Source organism: Microcaecilia unicolor, chromosome 6 (genome assembly GCF_901765095.1).
Source record: "Microcaecilia unicolor chromosome 6, aMicUni1.1, whole genome shotgun sequence".
Classification (NCBI taxonomy): Eukaryota; Metazoa; Chordata; class Amphibia; order Gymnophiona; family Siphonopidae; genus Microcaecilia; species Microcaecilia unicolor.
In genome coordinates this window covers 174,157,418-174,183,232 of record NC_044036.1, presented here as the reverse complement: position 1 = coordinate 174,183,232, position 25,815 = coordinate 174,157,418, and the positions used below count along the sequence as shown (strand labels likewise).

Genomic DNA, 25,815 nt, shown 5'->3' with positions numbered 1-25,815 from the left:
ATGCAGAGAAGTTTTTAAGGGAGCACAACATGAGAAATTTAAGTTTAGTTGAGAGGATTTGATGCCCTGGAACTGACGCTCCCTCCCCCTAACATTAATTAAAAAAAAAATCCCTGGTAGTCTATAGTGCCATCTACCAAAAAAGGTAATATTTGCTTTATTTGGTAGTTTCTAACCCTAGCAGGGCATCCCACCAAATAAGGTAATGCTTATTGCTTTATTTGATAGACTGACCACTAGCGGTGTGTCAGAATGCACCAGTAGGGGTCAGGCACTGTCATTTTGAATGATAACAGCGCCAGAGGTGGGGCTCAGGGAAGAGAGGGGGTTACAGTAGACTACCAGGGATTAATTTTTTTTTAAATGTTGGAGCATGGTGGTCTTGCCAGGTTGATAGGGGGAGGGCAGTCCACTAGACTATGGGAGTTTGTGTATCAGAGGCAAGCGATCACTATGGAACTCCCTCCCCAGAGAACTACATCTCAAAACTTCTTTTCTTACGCTTTAAGAGTTGCCTAAAATTAATCTTTTTCTTCAAGCTTTCCCTTCTGCAGTGTTGGCGATTGCCGACTCTTAGTGCTAGTAGCAGTGAGTAAATAATAGTGAATGGATCTCCCCATTAGGACTTGTTGGGTACTTCTGAGAGAGAGAGCAGTAGATTCAGTGGTCCCTTGGCCTGAGCCAGCACTGTGCCACTTACAGGGTGAGGCAAAAAAAAAAAAAGTAACCTGTAGAGTTTTTGCCATTTTCTCAGCAACCAATTTAAACTTCAGGGAGAGATTTTACATGCTTATTTAGTCATCAAACTTACATATTACCATTAAACAACATTTATTAAGGTTAAGCTGTGTTGATGTTACTGACATTTTGGCATTACTACCTAACTATTTTTGCATGTTAAAAATGTTAGCTTCTAAAACACAGTACATACATAAGTACATAAGTATTGTCATACTGGGAAAGACCAAAGGTCCATCAAGCTCAGCATCCTGTTCCAACAGTGGCCAATCCAGGTCACAAATACCTGGTAAGATCCCAAAAAAGTGCTAAACATTTTATACTGCTTATCCCAGAAATAGTGGATTTTCCCCAAGTCCATTTTAATAATGTTCTATGGACTTTTCCTTTAGGAAGCTGTCCAAATGTTTTTTAAACCCGCTAAGCTAACTGCCTTTACCACATTCTCTGGCAACGAATTCCAGAGTTTCATTACACGTTGAGTGGTGAAAGATTTTCTCCAATTCGTTTTAAATTTACTACTTTTTAGCTTCATCGCATGCCCCCTAATCCTAGTGTTTTTGGAAAGCATAAATAGACACTTCACGTCTACCCGTTCCACTCCACTCATTATTTTATAGATCTCTATCATATCTCCCCTCCGTCGCCTTTTCTCCAAGCTGAAGAGCCCTAGCTGCTTTAGCCTTTCCTAATAGGGAAGTCGTCCCATCCCCTTTATCATTTTCGTCGCCCTTCTCTGCACCTTTTCTAATTCCACTATATCTTTTTTGAGATGCAGCGACTAGAATTGAACACAATATTCGAGGTACGGTTGCACCATGGAGCGATACAAAAGCAAAGGTAAAATAGTATAATTCAAACGATACGATTAACAATATGTCAGAATTTCGCAGTCACTGTGAATGTTCAAAGTGTTCACTCCCAGGTTTAACACAGGCCTTCAGTCACTTGTCAATCAGTCCCTGTGGCAGGCTGGCCCAGATCATCTGCTGCACTTTCTTCAGTCCGGCAATTGTTGGTAGCTTTGGGTGGGGCTTGTGATAGTCCTAAAACATTACTCCCCAGACGCAAAAAAAAGTCTACGCCACTGTGACATCATTAACCTTAAGCTGGTAATGTTTTTTTATATATTTTTTTTCAAATAATGGTAGTTTTACAGTGCGATCATTTTTGAACGAGCAAAAATTACTGAGTGGTCATGCTAAAAAGTCTGTAACTTTGCCGTGTTTAAAGATAATCTCATCTCTTTTCAGCACATAAATGCAGATAAGAAAAACAAAGTTGTAAAATTTCACGTTGAAATTCTTTGCCTCACCCTATATGTTCTTGTAAATTGCAAAGCTGTGCTTTAACATGGCCTGCTGCAGGATCCAATGGGATTGCTACAGCCTAGGTCTGTTCTAATGTATTCTGTTTACATCTTGGATTTAAGTCAGGTACATCTTTGATATTTGGAAGCAGGAGTATTTTCCCCTGATTCAGCTATGTAAAACAGGATTCCCTGTGGGTGTTCAGTGAAGAACATGTGGCAACTGAGCAGATAAGATTGTTTGAATTGCTATATTAAAGAACCTGCAGAGTTTAATGCTATTCCTGTAGAATACAGGAATTCTGGTTTTCTGTATGTGGAGGTTTTTTGGCCAGTGATGGTGGTACACCTTAGCTCTATACATCTGTGAGAAACGGATCCAGTGGCGTAGCGGGGGCGGCTGCCACCCGGGGTGGATCGCCGCTGCACCCACCCCCCCCCCCCCGGGCATAGCTCCCCCCCGACACGGTCCCCACCTGCTTACGAGCTCCATCCATCTGCAGCGCTGCTGTAAAGAAGAAATCGCTTCGTCGGCCCTTCCCTCACGCACTGTCTCCCGCCCTTGAGGAAATAGGAAGTTACGTCAGAGGGCGGGAGACAGTGAGTGAGGGAAGGGCCGACGAAGCGATTTCTTCTTTACAGCAGCGCTGCAGATGGATGGAGCTCGTAAGCAGGTGGGGACCGTGTCGGGGGGGAGGCACTGCGCCGGGGGGGGGGGTGGACGGATGCACCTCCCCACCCGTTGACACCCGGGGCGGACCGCCCCCACCGCCCCGCCCTTGCTACGCCACTGAGCGGGTCTGTTCACAGAGGTCTTTTTTCTCCACTTTTGATAAGTTTGGATTTGCATTGTGTTGTATACAGACAGAAGGGGTGGCTGTTGGTCTTTTTGGAAACTTTATTGTCTGAGTGATTTTCGATATCGGAGTTTTCAGCTCTTGTGATTTATTTATTGAGAAACAGCCAGGATCTGGGACTTTGCGACAACCAACTGTATTAAGATGCAGTTTTTTTTATATAGCTGCTTCCACTCCTGCTGAAGAGTGTGATAACTGGATCTTATCAAAGTCTGAAGGTAGTTGGTCTTTATTTCATATTTAACATTTTTGAAACAGGCTGAACTTCAACTTTTGTTCCACAGGTCAAGTACCATTGTCTTAAGGGCCTCCATGTATTTGAGAAGGCCAAAGGCATCTGACCTGGGTCCAGTTCCCTCCAAAAGAGAAAAAGGAGCTTCCTTAGCCACTTTACTGAGAAACTTTGGATATGAAATGTCATATGGAGTCTCATTCCTCCATTGTGGTAGTGGTGGTAGTGAAGGGTTAGATGAAATTCTTGTAGATCATTCCTCTTCACTTTCCTTAGAGTATGTCTTTCAACCCAGTGCTCGCAGCACACCCAGCCAAATTTTAAGGATATCCATATGCATCTTCATTGTGGGTATCCTGAAAACCTAACTGGCTGAGGGTGTCCCAAGAAGAGAGTTGCATGGGGACAGAAATATTATCCATCCCCATCCATTTCCGCAAGAATTTAATGGTACATTAAAAAAAATTCCGGTCATCTCTCTCGGTCTCTCTGTGTTTGAGCCACAGCACTGCAGGCAAGGAACGAACGGAAGTTGGTACTTGGAACACTCTGGTGCTCACATGTAAGTCTTGTCTCTGATTCACTGGTACTGTGTGCTGAGAGGTCACCACATGCATGTGTCAGTACGTCAGGTGACATCTGATGCTTGTGCCTGAGCTGAGGTCTGTGCATCAGCCTGGGAGCAGAAAGGATTAATAGTAACATAGTAAGTGACGACATATAATGACCTGAGCGGTCCATCCAGTCTGCCGAATAGTCACACTCATTATCAATTTATGATTAAATCAACAATGAATGTGATATTATATACTTGATTATGGTCTTTCTGGGACATAGACCATAGAAGTCTGTCTAGCCCTATCCTTATGTTCCAACTGCTGGAGTTGCCCTCAAAGCCCACTCCAGCTTATTCATCTTCTCATTTGCGGGACACAGACCAGCACTGTCCTCATGTTCCAGCCACTAAAGTTGCTGTCTTAAGCCCTTTCCAGCCCATCCTAAACCAGATTGCCATATACAAGATACAGACCATACAAGTCTTCCAGTATTGGTCCTAATTCATCACAACCAGAGCGTCATCTAAGCATCACTCGACACATTCACGCACATGCTGCCATTTGAAGTTTAGGTTTTTTATAACTTCCATTTTCTAATTAGAGATCCTCTGTGTTCATCCCACGTCTTTTTGAATTCCATCACCATTTGGTTAACTTTATATTTGTCTGAAATGGATTTGTGCTGAATATCTGGATAAAGCTAGCTGGCTAAAGTTTATCCAGTTAATTGTTTTCAAATACGGCCAGCTCAACATCAGCCTCAGGGTATATAAAGTCAGTTTTGGAATGGAGTAGCCTCATGCTCAGAGCAGCATGCTAAGAACTGTGGAAGCCAGGGTTCAAATCCTGCTTATGACCTTGGGCAAACTGCTTCACTCTCCATGGTCTCGGATACAATTTAGTCCATTTGTATAGTAAAATAACTCGTGCGCCTACTTGTAATTCACCTTGAACTTGGATTTGGAAAAGTATTGCATATATTTTTTCCTTTAAAAGGGGATAATAATAGCATTCCTTCCACTTGTGTAATATTGTACCTATACCCCTTTTGAGCTCTTATTTTGTTTTTTTTGTTTGTTTGTTTGTTATTTAATTGAATTTTGCTGAAGATGCTGCCACTTATACAATGAAACCTGTTAGAAATGCATCCTCCCTGTTACTTTTGGGCAGGGCACTTGTTAGGTTTTTCTTTTTGTTAATTAAGATATGTATAAAGCTGCTAGTATGCAGTAAACATCCTGCACTCGTTGTTTAGGGGTGGGATTTGGGTAAGACTTTCGCTAGGAGCCAGAACCATCATTTTAAACTGATAACTCAGATTGGGCAGGAGCTGGATATAGGATATTTTGTCTCTTCTTAGAGGTGGGCCTCATCTGGTGAGCTTAATCTAAGGGGGGGGGGCCTTAGCTTGGGAGGGGGCTCATCTAGAAGAAGGCCTTATTAGGGGACAGGCTTTGTAAGGGGGGAGCACATGGAGAGTGCTGGGTTTGTGTGTAGCTTTTTATTTTGTTATTTTAATTGATTTGTAAACCACTTAGCTATACATTGTGTTCGTAGGCATTGATACAGGGGGTGCAAATGCACCCCTACAAATAATCATTGCTCCCCCACACACAAAAGCCCCAGGTCCCTGGACCTACCCGAACAGAAAGGAGGTGAGAAAAGAACTAACAAATGAAATGGAAAGGAGGCCCTGGAAACAGAGTTAAGAGCACAGACAGAGGAAAGCAGAACCAGAGTTCGGGGAACAAGATCTTTCGAATACTCACCAGACAACAAAGTTAGGCCGGTGGGGGGAGGGTTTCTCTTATGTATAGAAGATTGCTAATTTAAAAGTGGAGGGGGGGAGGGGGTTATTTATGGAAATGTTGCTTTGACTTGTCCCCAGTGGTGGGCTGGAGCAGGCTCTCACAGGCTCGCAAGAGCCGGTTGTTAAGTTTTTAAGAATTTTGGGAGCCGGTTGTTAAAGTAGGGCCCTCCATGGCTACTTTAACAACTGGCTCCCAAAATGTGGGCTTGGGCCCCCTGCTGAATTCTCTTTTACTTTGCTGGTGGGGATGCTGAGCCCTGCCAGCCAAGTAAATAGACTGCTGCTGCTCCCAGCTCCTTGTTTCCAGCTCTGAGCAGCAGGCTGGGACTTCTCCAGCATGTGTGAGAAGTTTCAGCATGCTGCTCAGAGCAAGACGTTGGGAGTGGTGGCAGTCCATTTATTGGTTGCCAGCAAAGATATGCCTAGCGTGCCCACACGAAGGGAGGGAGGAGAGAGAGGCAAGTGTTGCTCCCTCCCCCCTCCACCCGGCCGCCCCTGGCCCTTCCAACTGCAGAGCTGGCTACGTCCAGAGAAAGAGCCTGTTGTTAAAAAAATTTACCAGCACACCCCTGCTTGTCCCCCTGTTGCCCCCTTGTTCACTCTGTTTCGTCTAGAGACACCACTGATTGTATGGCAGGTTATAAAGTACCGAATAAAGCATAGCATGGACAGGCTATCCTGACTGCAATAACTTTTTGCTTAATCTTTGATAAGAGGCAGCACTGACAGTCTGCATTAACATTTATCGGCAAGTAGTTCAGATGTGCCCACATTATCTGCCAGTGGGTATATCGTGGGCCCATATAATAAGGACTAATGTATATGGTACCAAAAAATTGGTGTGATTTAAAAACAAAAAAAAACAGTACTCAGAGTTGTGCACCAAGTTATAGAATAGCGCTTAGCTCTGGAATGGTATGAGGACTTACACATACTGAAACTTGGTGTAAATTCTCGCACTTGCCAATTAGCACTGATAATTGATCATTGGCACCCAGTTATTGGTACTAATTGGCTCATTCAAATAGCATGCACAAATTGGGTGCAGCCCAAGTTTTCATGCACAGTTTTTAGAGCCATATATAGCATTAGTGGAGGAGTGGCCTAGTGGTTAGAGCACCAGTCTTGCAATCCAGAGGTGGCCGGTTCAAACCCCACTGCTGCTCCTTGTGATCTTGGGCAAGTCACTTAACCCTCCACTGCCTCAGGTACAAACTTAAATTGTGAGCCCTCCTGGGACAGAGAAACATCCAGAGTACCTGAATGTACCTCACCTTGAGCTACTACTGAAAAAGGTGTGAGCAAAATCTAAATAAAATTAGGCCGTTAGTGTCTGTCCAAATGCAAGGCAGATGCAGGCTGTGTCCCCTACATTCATTGCATTGGTTTGCATTTACCACTCCTTAAGTTTTGCTGTTAAATTTTTGTATTTACTGTATCTTATCAGACCCCTTTTAAACATACCCTCTTTCTATTGTCTTGGCATTTTGCAAATTCAATAAATAGAGTGAATATAAAGCAGAATGAAAAGATGTATCTCGATTATTTTAGCTACTATTTGATGTATCTATAAAAAAAATTAAAAAGGGAAAAGTAGTATTAACAATTAGTCATTATTTGACTGCTGCTTTTTCTAAAGTTTTTGCTATCTCTCCTGGAAAGTTCAAAGTGTTTCTATACTTTATTGCCTTATCTTATCAGGGATTAAAAAGCTTGTTCTATTGTTTGTTTAGTTGTTTTGTTTTGTTTGTTTGTTTGTTTTTTGTGGAGCCAGATGGTTAACTTACTGCTTTGTATGACCATTTTAGAGAGAGGGAAGACATTGGTGCAGAAGAAGCCCACCATGTACCCTGACTGGAAGTCTCCATTCGATGCTCACATCTACGAAGGACGCGTAATCCAAATTGTTCTGATGAAGGCAGCTGAGGATCCTTTGTCGGAAGTGACAGTAGGAGTGTCTGTCCTGGCAGAACGATGCAAGAAAGGCAATGGGAAAGCAGAATTTTGGGTAATAGCGAAAAATAATTGGTTGTTTTTGGTTTATATTTAAATCTTTTTATTAGATAAGTCCAACACAACACCACCCTGCAATGGCAAGATCCCCAAAAAGTACAAAACATTTTATACTGCTTATCCCAGAAATAGTGGATTTTCCCCAAGTCCAATTTAATAATGGATGAGGAGGTTATTCCTAAAATCTCCCTGGACACCCATTTCAGAAACCCCCCTTCTCTGCCACTGACCCCCGTGCACTCATACTCTCTCAGTGTACCTGCTACCTCTCACCTTGTTCCTCTGAACCCTCTTCTACACCCCTGACACTCACCTCAGACTCCCCCCTCAGATCTTCACTATGCACTTGACACCCCTTTCCTTGGGCTCTGACAGAACTCTGTGGAACGCATTACCAAGAGCCTTGAAAATTACGTACGACCACCTAAACTTCCAGAAAACACTAAAAACGAACCTATTTAAAAAGGCATACCCAACCGATCCAACATAAATGCCTGATCTCTGCAACACAACAAAACTAAAGTACGTAATGGACATAACACAACTCTTCCGTTATATGATGTCCTAATGTGGTTGTGCCACATGAACTCTGTCATACCACAACATCACATTGTATTTGTTTACACCGGAGTCTGCAAACGCCTCTCCGGTACTATGTAAGCCACATTGAGCCTGCAAATAGGTGGGAAAATGTGGGATACAAATGAAACTAATAATAATAATATATAGATTATGTATGGATAGATATAGATACACACATACCCTGTCTCAGACAGCTCCACCTACAGCTGACATCCCCCATGTACACATACCCCTACACACATATCACCTCCCCAATGCCCCTGACATACACAAGCCTCCCTCAGCATCTCACCCACAGCAGATACCCTCACACATCTTTACTGTCCCAGATACCCCCTACATATCCCACATGCAGACAGCCTATCCCTGCTTCCCACATACATGTTTCTCCTTTAAACCCACTCACGTACCATCCTTGCTGTTGATTATTCACTCATACAAAGCCTGCTACATACACCCTCCTGTTGCTCTACAGGGACCCCCTGGACACCACTACCTTGGGTAACATTCTGTTACAATGGACCACTTAATTTTTTTCTTACCCAGGACCTATTTAATCCTAGCTCCACCACCGCTTTGTACCATCATATGCTAGGACAGTGCTTGAAAATTATTTTTTGCACACCCTGAAGTAGCGTCTTCTGCTCCTGGTATAAGAAAAGTCTAGTGTTTCTGTTTTGTGGTTGTGGGTCAGGCTAAAATCTCATCTGAGCAGATCATGATGTGTTATCACCAAAGCTTAGATGATAATAGAGGGGCATAATCGAACATGAACGCCCATCTCCATGGGCACCTATCTCCGAGGACGGGTACACGAAGGGGCGGGACAGACCGTATTTTCGAAAAAGATGGGCGTCCATCTTTTGTTTCGATAATACGGTTGGTGCCGGGCAAATGCAGCGGATTTGAGCTGGGCGGTATCGTTTTTCAGCGATAATGGAAACCGAAGGCGCCCAGCTCAAAAACGAACAACTCCAAGGCATTTGGTCGTGGGAGGGGCCAGGATTTGTAGTGCACTGGTCCCCCTCACATGCCAGGACACCAACCGGGCACCCTAGGGGGCACTTGTAAAAAGTAAAAAAAAAACAAAAAAACATTAAAATACCTCCCAAGTCCATAGCTCCCTTACCTTGGGTGCTGAGCCCCCCAAAACCCACTGCCCACAACTCTACACCATTACGATAGCACTTATGGCTGAAGGGGGGCACCTAGATGTGGGTACAGTGGGTTTTTTTGAGGGGGAGGGGTTGGAGGGCTCCCATTTACCAGCACAAGTGTAACAGGTGGGGGGGGGATGGGCCTGGGTCCACCTGCCTGAAGTCCACTGCACCCACTAACAACTGCTCCAGGGACCTGCATACTGCTGTGATGGAGCTGGGTATGACATTTGAGGCTGGCATACAGGCTGGAAAAAAAAAAGTTTTTAAAGTTCTTTTTTTTTTGGTGGGAGGAGGGTTAGTGACCACTTTGGGAGTCAGGGGAGGTCATTCCCCGATTCCCTCCGGTGGTCATCAGGGCAGTTGGGGCACTTTTTGGGGACTTCGTGAAAAAAGGGTCCAAAATAACGGCCCAAAGTCTCGCTTCTGCCGCCCTTCTTTTTTCCATTATCGGCCGAGCGCGCCCATCTCTCCTCGGCCGATAAACACGCCCCAGTCCCGCCTTCACCACGCCTCAGACACGCCCCCGTCAACTTTGTTCGTTCCCGCGACAGACTGCAGTTGGAGGCACCCAAAATCGGCTTTCAGTTATACTGATTTGGGCGCCCATGGGAGAAAGGCGCCCATCTCCCGATTTGGGTCGAAATATGGGCGTCTTTCTCTTTCGAAAATAAGCTGGATACTGTGTAGAGAACTGCCACCTATAAGAGTACATAAGTAGATAAGCATCGCCATACTGGGACAAGACTGAAGGTCAATCAAGCCCAGTATCCTGTTTCCAGCAGTGGCCAATCCAGGTCACAAGAACCTGGCAAGATCCCAAAAGAATGAAACAAATTTTATGCTGCTTATCCTAGAAATAAGCAGTGGATTTTTCTAAGTCCTTCAAATGTGCACAAAATATTAATGTTTCCTTTTGCAAATAATTACATGAGAAGCCAGCATCAGTGGATTAGTGATAATCTGCTCATGTTTATTTTTCATGTATATTTCATGGCAAGCAAAACATTTCAGGTTTGCACATTTTGCTTTGGTTGTAAATCGTGACACTGTAGTAAGGAGCAACAGCAAAAGAGCCCCCATGGCTTACAGCAGAAGTGAGAGAAGCAGGGAGGTGTGAACATTGTGAAAATAGGTTTGCAGAATCTTCTGCAGCCTCAAATTAGTTTGCAAACCTATTTTCCCTTAAAAAAAAAAAAAAAGCAGAGTCTGGAAATCTCCAGCAGACCCAGGTAAATCTATCTCAGGTTTTAGCCAAATATCTATCAAATCTTCCCTCCCTGGATTTCTGCTGAATGGGTCCAGGCTGAAAACCACCAGGCTGGAGTCCAGAGCTAGCAAATTTACATATCTCTACTGAAGAGGAAGTGACAGCAGGACAGCCCCTTGTTGCTATCTGTAGTGAGATCTTTCTGGACAGTTCAACAGTGAAGTTACTCAGTGAAGTTACATGGTAATACTGTAAGACAAATAGGAGAAAATATTTTTTCGCTCAAAGAATAGTTAAGCTCTGGCACTCTTTGCTGGAAGATGTGGTAACAGTGCTTAGCATATCTGGGTTTAAAAAAGGTTTGGACAAGTTTCTGGAGGAAAAGTCCATAGTCTGTTATTGAGATACGCATGGGGGAAGGCACTGCTTGCCCCCTGGGATTAGTAGTATTGAATGTTGCTACTGTTTGGATTTCTGCCAGGTACTTGTTACCTGGATTGGCCACTGTTGGAAGCAGGATACTGGGCTAGATGGACCATTGGTCTGACCCAGTATTTTTATATTCTTATTTGTGCAAGCTGTGAGCCCATTCTTTAAGAAAAATTAAGAGCACTTTTCCAAAACTCACTCGGTCCATTTTTTGAGTTATGTGATTCATTTTGTTCGTCAAGGCAAGATTCATTTACTGTAACTTATTGCTGTGTCAAAACTCATGAACTGAGCGAGTTTTGGAAACGTGCTCTTCAAAAAAGATATAGTGGAATTAGAAAAGGTGCAGAGAAGGGTGATGAAAATGATAAAGGGGATGGGATAACTTCCCTGTGAGGAAAGGCTAAAGCAGTTGGGGCTCTTCAGCTTGGAGAAAAGGTGGCTGAGGGGAGATATGATAGAGGTCTATAAAATAATGAGTGGAGTTGAACGGGTAGATGTGAAGTGTCTGTTCATGCTTTCCAAAAATACTAGGACTAGGGGGCATGCGATGAAACTACAGTGTAGTAAATTTAAAACGAATCGGAAAAAAAATTTCTTCACTCAACGTTTAATGAAACTCTGGAATTCATTGCCAGAAAATGTTGCAAAGGCGGTTAGCTTAGCAGAGTTTTACAAAGGTTTGGATGGTTTCCTAAAGGAAAAGTCCATAAACCATTATTAAATTGACTTGGGGAAAATCCACTGCTTATTTCTGGGATAAGCAGCATAAAATATTTTGTACTTTTTGGGATCTTGCCAGGTATTTGTGACCTGGATTGGACACTGTTGGAAACAGGATGCTAGGCTTGATGGACCTTTGGTCTGTCCCAGTATGGCAATACTTATGTACTTATGTAATTACAAGTGCGAGTGTTCTTAACATAAGAGCATAAGCATTGCCATACTGGGACAGAATGAAGGTCCATCAAGCCTAGTATCCTGTTTCCATCAGTGACCAATCCAGGTCACAAGTTCCTGGCAAGATCCCAGAACCGTAAAACAGATTTTATGATGCTTATCCTAGAATATCAGTGAATTTTCCCAAGTCCATCTTATCGTTAAATGGCATTGACATGCCTAAATGTAGGCGGTATACTTATGCCAGATCTATGGATGGGGTGAATGCACATGCCGCCTAAATGTATCATTTACATGCATAACTTACAGTATTCTTCTGTAAGTAGCCTGCATACCCTGTTTCCCCGAAAATAAGACATCCCCTGAAAATAAGACCTAGTAGAGGTTTTGCTGAATTGCTAAATATAAGGCCTCCCCCGAAAGTAAGACCTAGCAAAGTTTTTGTTGGTCCCCGATGGGACATGGACACAAAACCTTAATTTTTTTCGCTGCAACCCAAAGACGAAATAACATTAAAGAAATGCAAGAAACAAGACTGAGGTGGAAAATCTGTCGTCTAGCGGACTCCTACCATCCTCCTTCACGCTTTTGTGAAGATCAACTACTGGTAAGTGAGCCCGGAAAGAAAAGAAACATCCCCCTTGCAGAAATAATAAAAGAAAAGAAAATGAGTAACCGAGCCCTTTTGGCACTGCTCCATCGCCCAAGGGCTAAGTCAGACTAGAAGGATGGAAAGTGTTGCGAATGTACAGGAGGAGCGCACAAAGCGCCACCAACGGGGAACAGAGCTACCGTAGAATTTTCTTTTTAACGTTTGTAATACGGTAGGGATGATCCTGCGCCCTAAGCCCTCTCACAAACTCCCGAGACCCCCAGCCAGAGCAGCCCGGCCCCACATTCCACTACCTTCCCTAGTGCATACCCCTCCTCCATTCCCAGCCCGGCCAGGGCGGCTCTGCTCCGCTCGAGTCCTGCAATCACTGTGGGCAGATAGGCGAGCCACGGCCAACTCCTGCAGGATACCGCCCCCTACTTCAATACTGTTCCCGACCGCCACAGTCCCCCTACTACTCCCGAATAAGACATCCCCTGAAAATAAGACCTAGCACATCTTTGGGACAAAAATTAATATAAGACACTGTCTTATTTTCGGGGAAACACGGTAGATGTCAGCCCTCGCCTATGCCGTACCTATGCCCCCTCCTCCCGCCCATGTGAATGCCCCCTAACAATTATATGCTAAACCATTTTAGCACGTAATTATAGAATAATGGTTAGGCATGCTACTGCCATTTAGGCGTGTAAGCGTATACTTAGCCGAGTGAATGGCGTTTAAATTGAAGTGACTCGTTATGCTATAGGATGAGGAGATATGCTCTAAACATTTTCCCCATAAGCACATAATGAAAAATCTTCTAGTACATAGACCCCCTTAAGGGTCCTTTTACTATGGTGCACTAACAATTAGCATGCGCTAAATGGTAAGACGCCTATAGGAATATAATGTGCGTCTTATTTAGCGCATGCTAATCGTTAACACACTGTAAATCCATTAGCGCACCGTAGTAAAAGGACCCTTGGTTTTGGTAAAGCTATTTTAAGCAAGCCGTGAATTTTTAAAATGTCCGCTGAGAGATAAAGTAATGGTGGTGGTTATGTGTAGCAGTGATAACACGGCAGCTAGGCTCATCTTCGGAAAAATGCGATTTGAAAGCACAAAACCCTTACGCGAAAAAATACCCTGGCTCCCAATCAAAACGCATTGCTTTCAAAATCTGCACTCTGGTCCACAAAATTATCTATGGTGAAGCCCAGGATACATGACAGACCTGACTGACCTCCCAACCAGAAATACATACGAATCCACACGAACATAGCTAAATCTGCACTACCCAAGCTGCAAAGGACTCAAATACAAATCAACCTTCGCTTCCAATTCCTCCTACATAAGCACACAACTGTGGAACGCATTACCAAAAGCCTTGAAAACCACGTTCGACCACCTATACTTCAGGAAAAAACTAAAAACCTGTTCGAAAAGGCATACCCGACCAATCCATCATAAACGCCTGATCTCTGCAACTCAACATACCTATCGTACGAAATGGACATTACACAACTCTTCCGTTGAACGATTCCCTAATGTGGCTGTACCACATGAACTCTTATCTTCAGGGCCGTGCCGACACGGTAAGCGAGGTAAGCATGGCAGGAGGGCGCCATCCTCTGGGGGGCGCCCCGCCGCACCATGCTTACCTCGCCCTCTTCTCCCCAGATCCTTTTCCTTTTTGTTTAAATTTACCTCTCCGGCGCGTGGCAGCGTAGCGTTAGTGAGGAGGCGGCGCTCCTCCGCCCCGACGTCAGAAATGACGTCAGAAGAAGGCGGGACACTGAGCGAAGGGAAGAAGACACGTTGGGGCGGGGGAGCACCGCCTCCTTCTCACTAACGCTACGCTGCTGCGCGCCGGAGAGGTAAATTTAAACAAAAAGGAAAAGGATCTGGGGAGAAGAGGGCGGGTAGTGTAGCGATCGTTTTCGGGGGGGGGGGGGGCGCCGGCGGGGCCAACTGCAGGGGGGCGCCAGAGACCCTAGGCACGGCCCTGCTTATCTTACCACACCATCACTTTGTATTTGTTTACACCGGAGTATGCAAACGCCTCTCCGGTACTATGTAAGCCACATTGAGCTTGCAAATAGGTGGGAAAATGTGGGATACAAATGTAACAAATAAATAACCTCACACCCTTCATACTCCGTCTCTCTGTCCACTTCCACTGTAGAGGAAACAAGTCTTCGAAAATACTGCTTGCCTTTTTAAGAGCAGGAACGTTTTCTGTCATTGTTCCAGTGTCAGATCTTATTGCTTTCTGGGAAAAAAAAGTGAAACTCTTCCCTAGTTCTCAAATCTATTATTTCAGAAAACTTGCATTGGCGTATGATGTGATCTGCACTTGTTTTCCTCTAGGAAAAAATTACAAGCTTTCTTATTTCTGTCATAAATGAATGTACTGGACAATGTTTAGCAATTTCCTCTATTTAGAGATTGGAGGATTGGAAGAGTTGATTCTGCAGTATATAGTGAGGGTATATGGCTTTTATTATAAGTACATAAGTATTGCCAAAGGTCCATCGAGCCCAGCATCCTGTTTCCAACAGTGGCCAATCCAGGTCACAAATACCCGGCAAGATCCCAAAAATGTACAAAACATTTTATACTGCTTATCCCAGAAGTAGTGGATTTTCCCCAAGTCCATTTAATAACGGTCTATGGACTTTTCCTTTAGGAAGCCATCCAAACCTTTTTTAAACTCCGCTAAGCTATCCGCCTTTACCACATTCTCTGGCAATGAATTCCAGAGTTTAATTACACGTTGAGTGAAGAAAAAATTTCTCCGATTCATTTTAATGTTTTGTTTTTAAATTTTATGTTATGTTTTTGTAAACTGCCTTGGATGATTTCAGAAAAGCAGTATGTAAACTCTTTAAAAAAAATACTTAACTAATCTATCAGGAATAACTGCATGTCTGGAAAACTAGTGACCTCCTTTTCTCATATCTCCTTTTTTTTTTTCCCCCTCAGCTTGATCTACAGCCTCAAGGGAAAGTTTTAATGTCTGTGCAGTTCTTCCTGGAAGACACAGGTAGGCGAACCTATCTCTGAGAACTACTTTCCTTTGCCATTTAAGTTCTGATAAGACATGGTAAGAGACCCAGTGGTTGTTGTATCTAATGTTAACCTTATAAGAATCATAGCGAAAGGTAAGACCTGAAGTGGTCTACCAATAAAGACAGTGAAGGCTAGTGATTTGGCGGATTCTGGATACACTTAGAATGAATATGGAGGATGGTGGTGAGTAAAGGTCAGATTGAAAGGGAGTTGATGAGTTGAATACTTACCTACATTCAGTGGTTGAATCTATATTGAACAGATTCACGTTGGACTTTTCTGCCATTGTTTGCCATGTTACTGTGTATCTTAATATAAATATGCCTTAGGGAAGGTTTCTTTAGACCTGGCTGGCTGGATTTCATGCTTAAAAGAGAAGTTCAGATTTGGAAGAGACTCGGAGCATCTTGTCCTTTTTGCTGCTGTTCTGTATTTGTGAAGGGAGGAGGAGCAGGTTATGTAGCATTTTAATGTTTGCTTTCCTACTAGCTATCAGTAATTACTTTCTTTTAGTCTGTCAGTAAACTCGCTTACATTCTTTTCTTTTAGCAAAAAGTGAGATGTAAAAAATCTGCTTTTTGATGATAGGTTGTGAGATTTACACTCAGGGACATAGCTACCATTCCGCAAGCTACTACTACTTATCATTTCTAAAGCGCTACTAGACGTACGCAGCGCTGTACACTTGAACATGAAGAGACAGTCCCTGCTCGACAGAGCTTACAATCTAATTAGGACAGACAAACAGGACAAACAAGAGATAAGGGAATATTAAAGTGAGGATGATAAAACAAGGGTTCTGAACAAGTGAATAAGGGTTAGGAGTTAAAAGCTGCATCAAAAAGGTGGGCTTTTAGCTTCGATTTGAAGGCTGCCAGAGATGGAGCTTGACGTACCGGCTCAGGAAGTCTATTCCAGGCATATGGTGCAGCAAGAAAAAAGGAACGGAGTCTGGAGTTAGCAGTGGAGGAGAAGGGTGCAGATAAGAGAGATTTACCCAGTGAACGGAGTTCCCGGGGAGGAATGTAGGGAGGTACTGAGGAGCTGCAGAGTGAATGCACTTATTGGTCAGTAAGAGGAGTTTGAACTGAATGCGGAAACGGATAGGGAGCCAATGAAGTGACTAGAAGAGAGGGCTGATATGAGCATAACGACACTGGCGGAATATTAGTTGTGCAGCAGAATTTTGAACAGATTGAAGAGGAGAGAGATGGCTAAGTGGGAGACCTGTGAGAAGCAAGTTGCAATAGTCTAAGCGAGAGGTGATGAGAGTGTGGATGAGGGTTCTGGTAGTGTGCAAAATGCCTAGTGCTGCCTGAAGCAGCTCCTGCCAACAGGTCCAGCATCCCCGTACCTTCCTCTCTCCTTCTTCTCCTCCTCTCCCAGCTCCCCCCTATCACTCCATCCCACCCTGTCTCTCTGGCTTCTCCCCAGTGCTGCAGCTTGTACCTGAGGCAATGGAGGGTTAAGTGACTTGCCAAAGATCACAAGGAGCAGCAGTGGGATTTGAACCGGCCACCTCTGGATTGCAAGACTGGTGCTCTAACCACTAGGCCACTCCTCCACTCTTAGGTTCATATGTCACCAGTAGTACTCGAAGCACTTTCCTGGCTTCTAGTCATTCATAGAACTGAATTTCTTTATTTGTTATTTATGTAAATTTTAAATCTATAATAGATATAACCCTTGAAAAGGAAATATGTAATTCACTTAGCATTAATAAATACAATTCTAAAAAAAAACAAAAAAAAAATAACAGTATATAGATTTTATGCTAGATTGAATAATTAAACCTCAAAAAGGGAGTTATAAGCCAGTGAAATAAGGTTGATGAATAGAAAGAAATCAGGAATAAAATATGTAAAGAAATAATAGCCATTAAGATGGATCCCGATCCCTTATCTAGTATTCTCAGTCCTCCCTCAGATTAGGGGGGGAATATTCAGCCTGCAGCGATAAGTCACTCACAGCCAGGGGCTGAAATAACCCTGGATGTTCAGTGCTCGGGCATGCACAGCTCTCAGCATTGAATATCCAGATATCCGCTGACCTGGAAATTAACTGATATTCATACTGGTGCCCAGTTAACTCAGTGTATAAAATTAGGACAGCCTTTTTGCTATGCTGTTCATTTTATATCCATAGGCCATGTGGCACGCTAATGTTGAGAAAAATGATAACATGTTTGTTGTGATTGTACCTCGCCTAAGGTGTACCACAAAGGCTGACCTTGATGCAGGCATTATGCCGAAACACGGCCCGTGTTGGGTCTGCAATTCAAGGTCTGATGTTCACCTATTCTTGGAGGTGCTTGGTGCTTTCCTTCTGGTTTGCTTGTCGTCTTGTGCTTGGAACTTTTATTATTTACCAGGAGTTTGTTGTTCACCACTTTGTGGTATTTCCCCTCTGTGTCCCTGTCCCTATGCATCCTCTATTTGGGGGGGTGGGGGGGAGGCGGTTCATTTCTTGATGCTGAGGTCTCGATAAATTATCTGTTTTGACTATTTGCCATTTTATATTAAGTTTGAGTATTTATATTTTTATAGTAAGAATATACATAGTGTATTTGTAGCTTTATTATGCATTTGAATTTTTAGAGTATATTTATTGTATATTTATGTTTTGTTGCTTGGTAAACTGTATTGGGTGGTTCTTTGCTGAACCAAAAAGGCAATATATAAACTCCAGCCAAAACTATTTACAAAAATAAAAGCGGCACCATAACTAAAGAATTCAGGCCCAGATGCATCAACCAAACGTAAAAGAATCCAAAACGTAAAAGTCCTTAACGAATTTGAAAAAACGAAGAATGCACCAAAAAAACAAGTCGCACATGTTCGGTGCGGTATTGAAAAGTACAATGCATTAAAGATTTGTTAAACTGGTGTAATCGGCCCCTAAAGCATGCACAGAGCAGCCAAGCGTTATGTTGGCTGCTCTGCGCATGCCACAAACGTCAAAACAAACAAACAAAAAAAACAACACAAACACGTGGCTCCTCGCTTCCCCCTGCATAAAATAGAAAACAAAATCAAAAAAGGATCGGGAGGGGGCAAAGGCGCTCGTCAGGAGCGTCTTGTATGGATGGCCTTGCCCCCCCCCCCCCCCGAGGTCCACGCTGCTCCCCACTTCCCCCTGCATGAAAAATCAAAATTTTAGCAGCCCTGACCCCCCTCCCTTCCTTTCTCTCCACTTTCTCCCACAGCTTCACCTCCCTCCATCCTCCATCCCTGTGCCCCGCCCCCCTGAGATCGTCGCCGCTGCTCCCCCCAATGGGCCCCCCTCCGCCTTACCGGGCCCACGCAGCGCCTCTCACCTCTGTGTGAAGGCGCTGCACGGGCAAGAAGATCATCTGATTGCCGCCGAGTCTTCAGAACATCTCTCCTTTCCTGACCTGGGCCCACCCTCGTCTGACGGGCCCAGTTCAAGGAAGGAGAGATGTCCTGAAGACTCGGCGGTGATCAGATGTTCTTCTTGCCCGTGCAGCGCCTTCACACAGAGGTGAGAGGCGCGGTGGGGGCCCGGTGGAGGGGGGGGAGCGGCGGGGACGACCTCAGAGGGCGGGGTACGGGGTGGAGGATGGAGGGAGGCGGAGCTGTGGGAGAAAGTAGAGAGAAAGGAAGGGAGGGGGGTCGGGGCTGCTAAAATTTAGATTTTTCATGCAGGGGGGAGCAGCGGGGACCTCGGGCAGGGGGTGGGGGACAAGGCCGTCCATACAGGACGCTCCTGACGAGTGCCTTTGCCGCCTCCCGATCCTTTTTTGATTTTGTTTTGGTTTTCTATTTTATGCAGGGGGAAGCGGGGAGCCACGTGTTTGTGTTGGTTAATCTCACTTATATTTTAAAACATGCCAGCTTGGATTTTTATGCTGCAGGGGGAAGTGGGGAGCAGCGGGTGTATGACAGCTCAGGCCTTAATGACAGCTCTGACCTCACGTTAAATATATCGCGGTAAATGATTCGGTATGGTTAGTGCATCCCGAATTGTCCACATTGCAATGGTAGTTACTCGTTTGCATTCCATTTTCGTTAGCTGCTAGCGTTGTCGGAAAATGGCCTTTAATGCATGCTATGATTGAAAATTTCTTCGTTAAAGGGTCGTTAAAGTTTTGTGCATCTGGGCCTCAGTCCTTTGCACAGAAATGGTGAGAAGCACCCAGCCCGCTTTTCCAGAAAGGCATCAGGAACCGTTCCACTGCTGCTGCTACTTATTTCTATAGCGCTACTAGACATATGCATCACTGTACACCAAGCGCATATGAGACCATCCTTGTTTGACAGTTGTTACAATCTATTCAAGACAAACAGGAAAAAATAATGGCTTAGGGAATTTACTTATTGTGGGTTCTTCTAAAGTGTGAAAAGCAGTAACGAATGAATTAGAGCGTGTTAACCACTACTGCAGAAGCACTTTAGCAGTTACTATAGTGGCATGAACAGCATATTGTGTTAGAGGGCAAAAAGTAGGTGGATCATGGGCAGAAAATGCAGAAAATGGACTGCATAATGTGGTAAATGCATGGTGATTAATGTGGGCTAACGTGCATTTGTACAGTTAGCACGGTTTCACTTGGCACCTTCTCAATAAGAGGCCCTATACGTGGCCATTCTAATTACGACCAGGTTCTATGCATGCTAATGCACAGTGGCGATCCTTGGTCGGCTGCCATCCGAGGCAGTTTGCTGCTGCGTACCCTCCCCCCCCCCCCCCCCCCCCCCCCAGGTGTAGCACGACACCCCGTTAGTGGTGCCAACATGTCTACCACTTCCATATTGGACTTCTTTCCTCACAGTCTAAGCTTCACTGAGACACAATCATTTCCTTGAACCAGAATAATAAGGGACAGTGTTCCAACTATCCTCATTAGGACAAAGTCTGTGGACTTTGTGGCACATTTTTCCTTCAAAATCGTTGCAAAGTACCTCAGTTAGCAGTGAGAGCCAGTCACTCTGCCGCCTCCTCCTCCCTCACTAATGTTCAGCCAGCACATTGAAACCTTTAAGGCTTATGCCCCACCCATGATCTTGCAAAATCATGGACTCACTAAATGAAAGGTCCCAACATGCGATGCTGCCTGCACATCTGAATAGAGCAATTTAGTTGGTGGAGCCTGGAAATCCCCACCATTATACAGAAGTTAGAGGGGCCTGAGACAATACTGGAGGGGTCTCCAGGCCCCTTATGGCTACGTCCTGTTGAATCCCATAAGAACATAAGAATAGCCATACTGGGTCAGACCAATGGTCCCATCTAGCCTAATATCCTGTTTCCAACAGTGGCCAATCCAGGTCACAAGTACCTGGCAGAAACCCAAATAGTAGCAACATTCTATGCTACCAATCCCAGGGCAAGCAGTAGCTTCCCCGTGTCTATCTCAATAACAGACTATGGACTTTTCTTCCAGTAACTTGTCCAAACCTTTTTTAAACAAAGATACACTAACCGCTGTTACCACATCCTTTGGCAATGAGTTCCAGAGCTTAACTATTTGCTAAGTGAAAAAATATTTCCTCCTATTTGTTTTAAAAGTATTTCTATGTAAGTTCATTGAGTATCCCCTAGTCTTTGTACTTTTTGAAAAAGTAAAAAAATCAATTCACTTCTCTTTCTACACTACTCAGTAGACTTATCCCCCCCCAGCCAGTTTCTTTTCTATGCTGAAGGGCCCTAACCAGTGGCGTACCAAGGGGGTGGGGGCGGTGCGCCCCGGGTGCACGCCGCTGGGGGGGTGCCGCGCGCCGGTCAGCGTCATTGGTTTCCATGCTCCCTCTGCCCCGGAACAGGAAGTAACTTGTTCCGGGGCAGAGGGAGCATGGAAACCAACAACGCTGACCGGCGCGCGGCACCCCCCCAGCAGCGTGCACCCGGGGGGGGGTCTTTCGCCGGGGGGGGCACTGCACCCGGGTGTCAGCGCCCCTCGGAACGTCACTGGCCCTAACCTCTTTAGTCTTTAATCATATGGGAGGAGTTCCATCTCCTTTATCATTTTGGTTGTTCTTCTTTGAATCTTTTCTAATTCCGCTATATCTTTTTCGAGATATGGCGACCAGAATTGAACACAGTACTCAAGGTGAGGTTGCACCATAGAGCAGTACAGAAGTATTCTTGGTCTTGTACCATCCTTGTCCTAATAATTCCTAGCATCCTGTTTGCTTTCTTGGCCGCTGCCATCACACACTGGGCAGAAGATTTCAGCGTATTCAGTGACACCTGGATTTCTTTCTTGAGTGCTGATACCTAAGGTGGACGCTAGCATCAGGTAACTATGATTCGTATTATTCTTCCCACTGTGCATTACTTTGCATTTGTCCACATTGAATTTCATTTGCCATTTGGATGCCCAGTCTTCCAATTTCCTACGGTCTTCCTGCAATTATTCATAGTCGGCATGTGTTTTAACAACTTTGAATAGTTTTGTGTCATCTTCAGGTTTAATCACCTCACTTGTTTAAATTTCCAAATTTAAATTTATAAATTTTATAAATGTTAAATAGCGCCAGTCCCAGTACATATCCCTGCGGCACTCCACTGTTCACCCTCCTCCATTGAGAGAAATGACCATTTAACCCTACCCTCTGTTTTCTGTCCAATAACCAATTCCCAATCCACAACAGAACATTGCCTCCTTCCCATATCTCTTTAATTTTCTCAGGCATTTCTCAGGAGGAGCTTTGTCAACTTTCTGAAAATCTAGATACACTAGGTCATTTTTTTTTTTCCTTAGAAAGTTTAAAATTCAGTCTCTGCACGTTAATTTCCTCCTTTGGCCTAATCAAACCGTGAATGCCTCCTCTCTATATTATGGAACAATACACAGGCTTTCAGCCACATTGAGGAAAAGCAAACTTATATGGTCAACAATGATCTTGTACACATATTGCTGACCATGTAAGTAACTACAGGACCAAAGTTACTCATTTTCAAGTGGGGTAATCCAGGGACAGAGCTAATAGTTATCCAGGAAGTGAATTCTGAATGCAAATATAAGAGGAATAGCTTTAAATGGATAAGGTATCTGATTAAAGTTATGCTGGCATTTTCAGTGGCCCCAGTTAAATGCGTAGCTCGGCTGAAAATCTGGGTAAAAATCCATATAACTGTGCGTTGGCCATCCTATTGAGCACTGAACGCAGAGTGATCAATAACCTTACCCACTTAAGTGGAAGTGGATGTCACATGGTCATGTGACCATGAAACCAGGAAGTGGCCAGAAGAGTTCCAGAAAGCACAGAATAATGGACTGCATACAAAGGCAAACATTTAGGAAGATATCTATATCCGTTAAAATTAAATGTTATTTTTCAAGTGACGGAGGAGTAGACTATTGAAAATAACAACCACTTAGGTTTGTTTTTATTTACCTTCTATCCAGTTCTGAACCCAAACTCTGATGTGTATGTGTGGTCATTTTTCAAAAGGTTAGAGTAGCCCCTCTGAGAGGATAAATTCTATAGCAGGTGCTGATAGTGGCACCTATTTTAAGACTATTCCCTAAAGAAAAGTAGGTTCCTACTTTTCTTTACAGAATTCTAGTGCAATACATCAACATAACTACTTATACCGACACTGTAGCGGGAGTAAATGCCTGGGCCTACATGTAAATAGGACAAAATTTAAAAAATTCACTGTACAAGTGGAGGCTCTCACAGTGTCGAAAACAGCTGCAAGTTCAGTGGTGTTAGTCGCACTAAAAAGCTCTGAATAGTTTTGGACTGTTTTTAAAGAAAATGTAACAGAAAGCTAACTAAAAAGTTAAACTAAAAAGCTAAAATGATGGATCGATGAAGATTTGCACATCATTGCTCCCCCCCGTTTTCTATTTCTGTTGATGGCTGTCTCATTCTCCCTGTCTCCTCAGCTCGAACCCTTGGGGTCATCTTTGACTCTTCTCTCTCCTTCTCTGCTCATATACAGCAGATCGCCAAGACCTGTCGTTTCTTTCTTTACAACATCCGTAAAATCCGCCCCTTTCTTTCCAAGCACTCTACCAAAACCCTCATCCACACCCTTGTCACCTCTCGTTTGGGCTACTGCAATCTGCTTCTTGCTGGCCTCCCACTTAGTCACCTCTCCCCTCTCCAGTCGGTTCAAAACTCTGCTGCCCGTCTCGTCTTCCGCCAGGGTCGCTTTACTCATACTACTCCTCTCCTCAAGTCGCTTCACTGGCTCCCTATCCGTTTTCGCATCCTATTCAAACTTCTTCTACTAACCTATTAATGTACTCACTCTGCTGCTCCCCAGTATCTCTCCACACTCGTCCTGCCCTACACCCCTTCCCATGCACTCCATTCCCTGGATAAATCCTTCTTATCTGTTCCCTTCTCCGCTACTACCAACTCCAGACTTCGCTCCTTCTGTCTTGCTGTGCCCTACGCCTGGAATAGACTTCCTGAGCCCCTACGTCTTGCCCCATCCTTGACCATCTTTAAATCTAGATTGAAAGCCCACCTCTTTAACATTGCTTTTGACTCGTAACCACTTGTATCCACTCACCTCCACCTACCCTCCTCTCCTCTTTCCTCTACACATTAATTGATTTGTTTGCTTTATTTTTTGTCTATTAGATTGTAAGCTCTTTGAGCAGGGACTGTCTTTCTTCTATGTTTGTGCAGCGCTGCGTACGCTTTGTAGCGCTATAGAAATGCTAAATAGTAGTAGTAGTAGTAATGTTTGGATATCAACGTTGATGCTGTGAACTCTGATGATCCTTATATTAGCAATGCAGACTAGGAGTCCATGTGTTCCCTTACCTCGACGATTGACCGGTGAAGAGCACATTGGAGAATGGTGCTCAGGAGTCCATGCGGAGGGTATGCCTTTTTAAACAGGTGAGTTTTTAATGTTTTTCTGAAGTGTAGGTGGTTGTATGTGGTCATCACGGCTTTTGGTAGTACGTTCCACAGTTGTGCGCTGATGTAGGAAAAACTGGATGCATAAGTTGTTTTGTATTTTAGTCCTTTGCAGCTAGGGTAATGTAGATTTAGGTATGTTCGTGTTGATGCGGAAGTGTTTCTGGTGAGCAAGTGCAAAATGATGCATGTGGGAAGGAGGAACCCAAATTTTAGTTACATGATGCAAGGTTCCACATTAGGAGTTGCCACTAGGAAAAGGATAAGAATAAGACCAGCTGGTGAAACAATAGTTTCTAATGTTCCTGTTTTGATGAATCCACCCAACATAATTGCTTTTCAAAGGGATTTCCAAATCAGACTAAGGCAGTAGTTGAAGAATTGAGACCTCTCTTAATTCATAAATGCACTTTGTAAACTTGACTCTTAAACTACACCAGAACCAACCATTATTGATCTCTCTTAATTTGATTGCCTTAATCACATTATCATATTGAACATTGTATCTTATCCTGCTCTCACTTATATGTTATGTATTATTTATTTATTTACCCTAATTTACGTGATATTCTTCGCACCTTAATTGTAACAATATGCTAACTTCTTATTCTGTTAATGGTGATCGCCATTGCGACATAATGTAAGCCACATTGAGCCTGCAAATAGGTGGGATGCAAATGCAGCAAATAAATAAATAAATATATATATTCTCTTTAACATCAGATGATGTTAAAGAGAATATAGATTATCAGATAGTAATGTAATCAGAAGTTTGTCCCCCACCCCTGTGGGCTTTGTCCCTGCCTCATCCCTGTGGATAACCTCGTGTCCCGGTCCCCGTGTCATTCTCTAGTTCAGACCCTCTCCCCTCCCTCCTCACTACTCCATTGTGACAGAGAAATTTCTGAGGAGTACCTTCATTGGTTTGCCTTGTCTCTTCCATAAAATGGCTGCTCTCCGGTTTTGATATTGATGTTCGTTGAAAAAGCTAAACAGAGGGCTAGAGTGTACCAGCCAAATGACAGAAATGTCTCAGTGGTGCTGTTGGATCCAGCCATCAAGTTTTTCAGTGAGTGCACTGGCACAGCGCTAAGGCATGTTGAGTTAATCACTCAAGGTAGGGTCTTCCTACTGTTCCCTGAATTTTAACCAAACTGGAGCACCTTAAAGCAGCAGTCACAGCAGGGAATATTTTGTTTTATCTAAACTGACTGTCCGTTCTAGCCCTATAGCATGGCCTTCCCTGATCTGATTTTTCTTTTTGTCCTGGGATGGTAACCATTTTGAGATAGTTAAAGCTCTCCCACACCCTGGTGAATCTAAATCCATCAAAGCTCTTATCCTGGTCAGAATCCCATTACATTGATAAGAATAAAGCAGGTTTGCAGCAGAGACAGCTGGAGAGCAGATTATCTGCAGAGCCAGTTTAGGTATCATGCTGAAACATGTAAAGCAAGAATTGCTCAAGAGAATGGTACTGTTTCTGAAAACAGAGATGTGGTTGA

The 25,815-nt window shown here is 43.9% G+C and overlaps 1 protein-coding gene across 2 annotated transcripts in view; it reads left to right on the top strand.

The window, feature by feature from the left end:
• The window catches only part of PRKCD (protein kinase C delta), a 232,912-nt gene that overhangs the window by 134,035 nt on the left and 73,062 nt on the right, over positions 1-25,815 (top strand). For both annotated transcript variants that reach the window (XM_030205956.1, XM_030205955.1), the window contains exons 4-5: positions 7,312-7,511; positions 15,375-15,435. In XM_030205956.1, the coding sequence (XP_030061816.1) occupies positions 7,312-7,511; positions 15,375-15,435 (261 nt within the window). The remainder of the gene's footprint in view (positions 1-7,311; positions 7,512-15,374; positions 15,436-25,815) is intronic.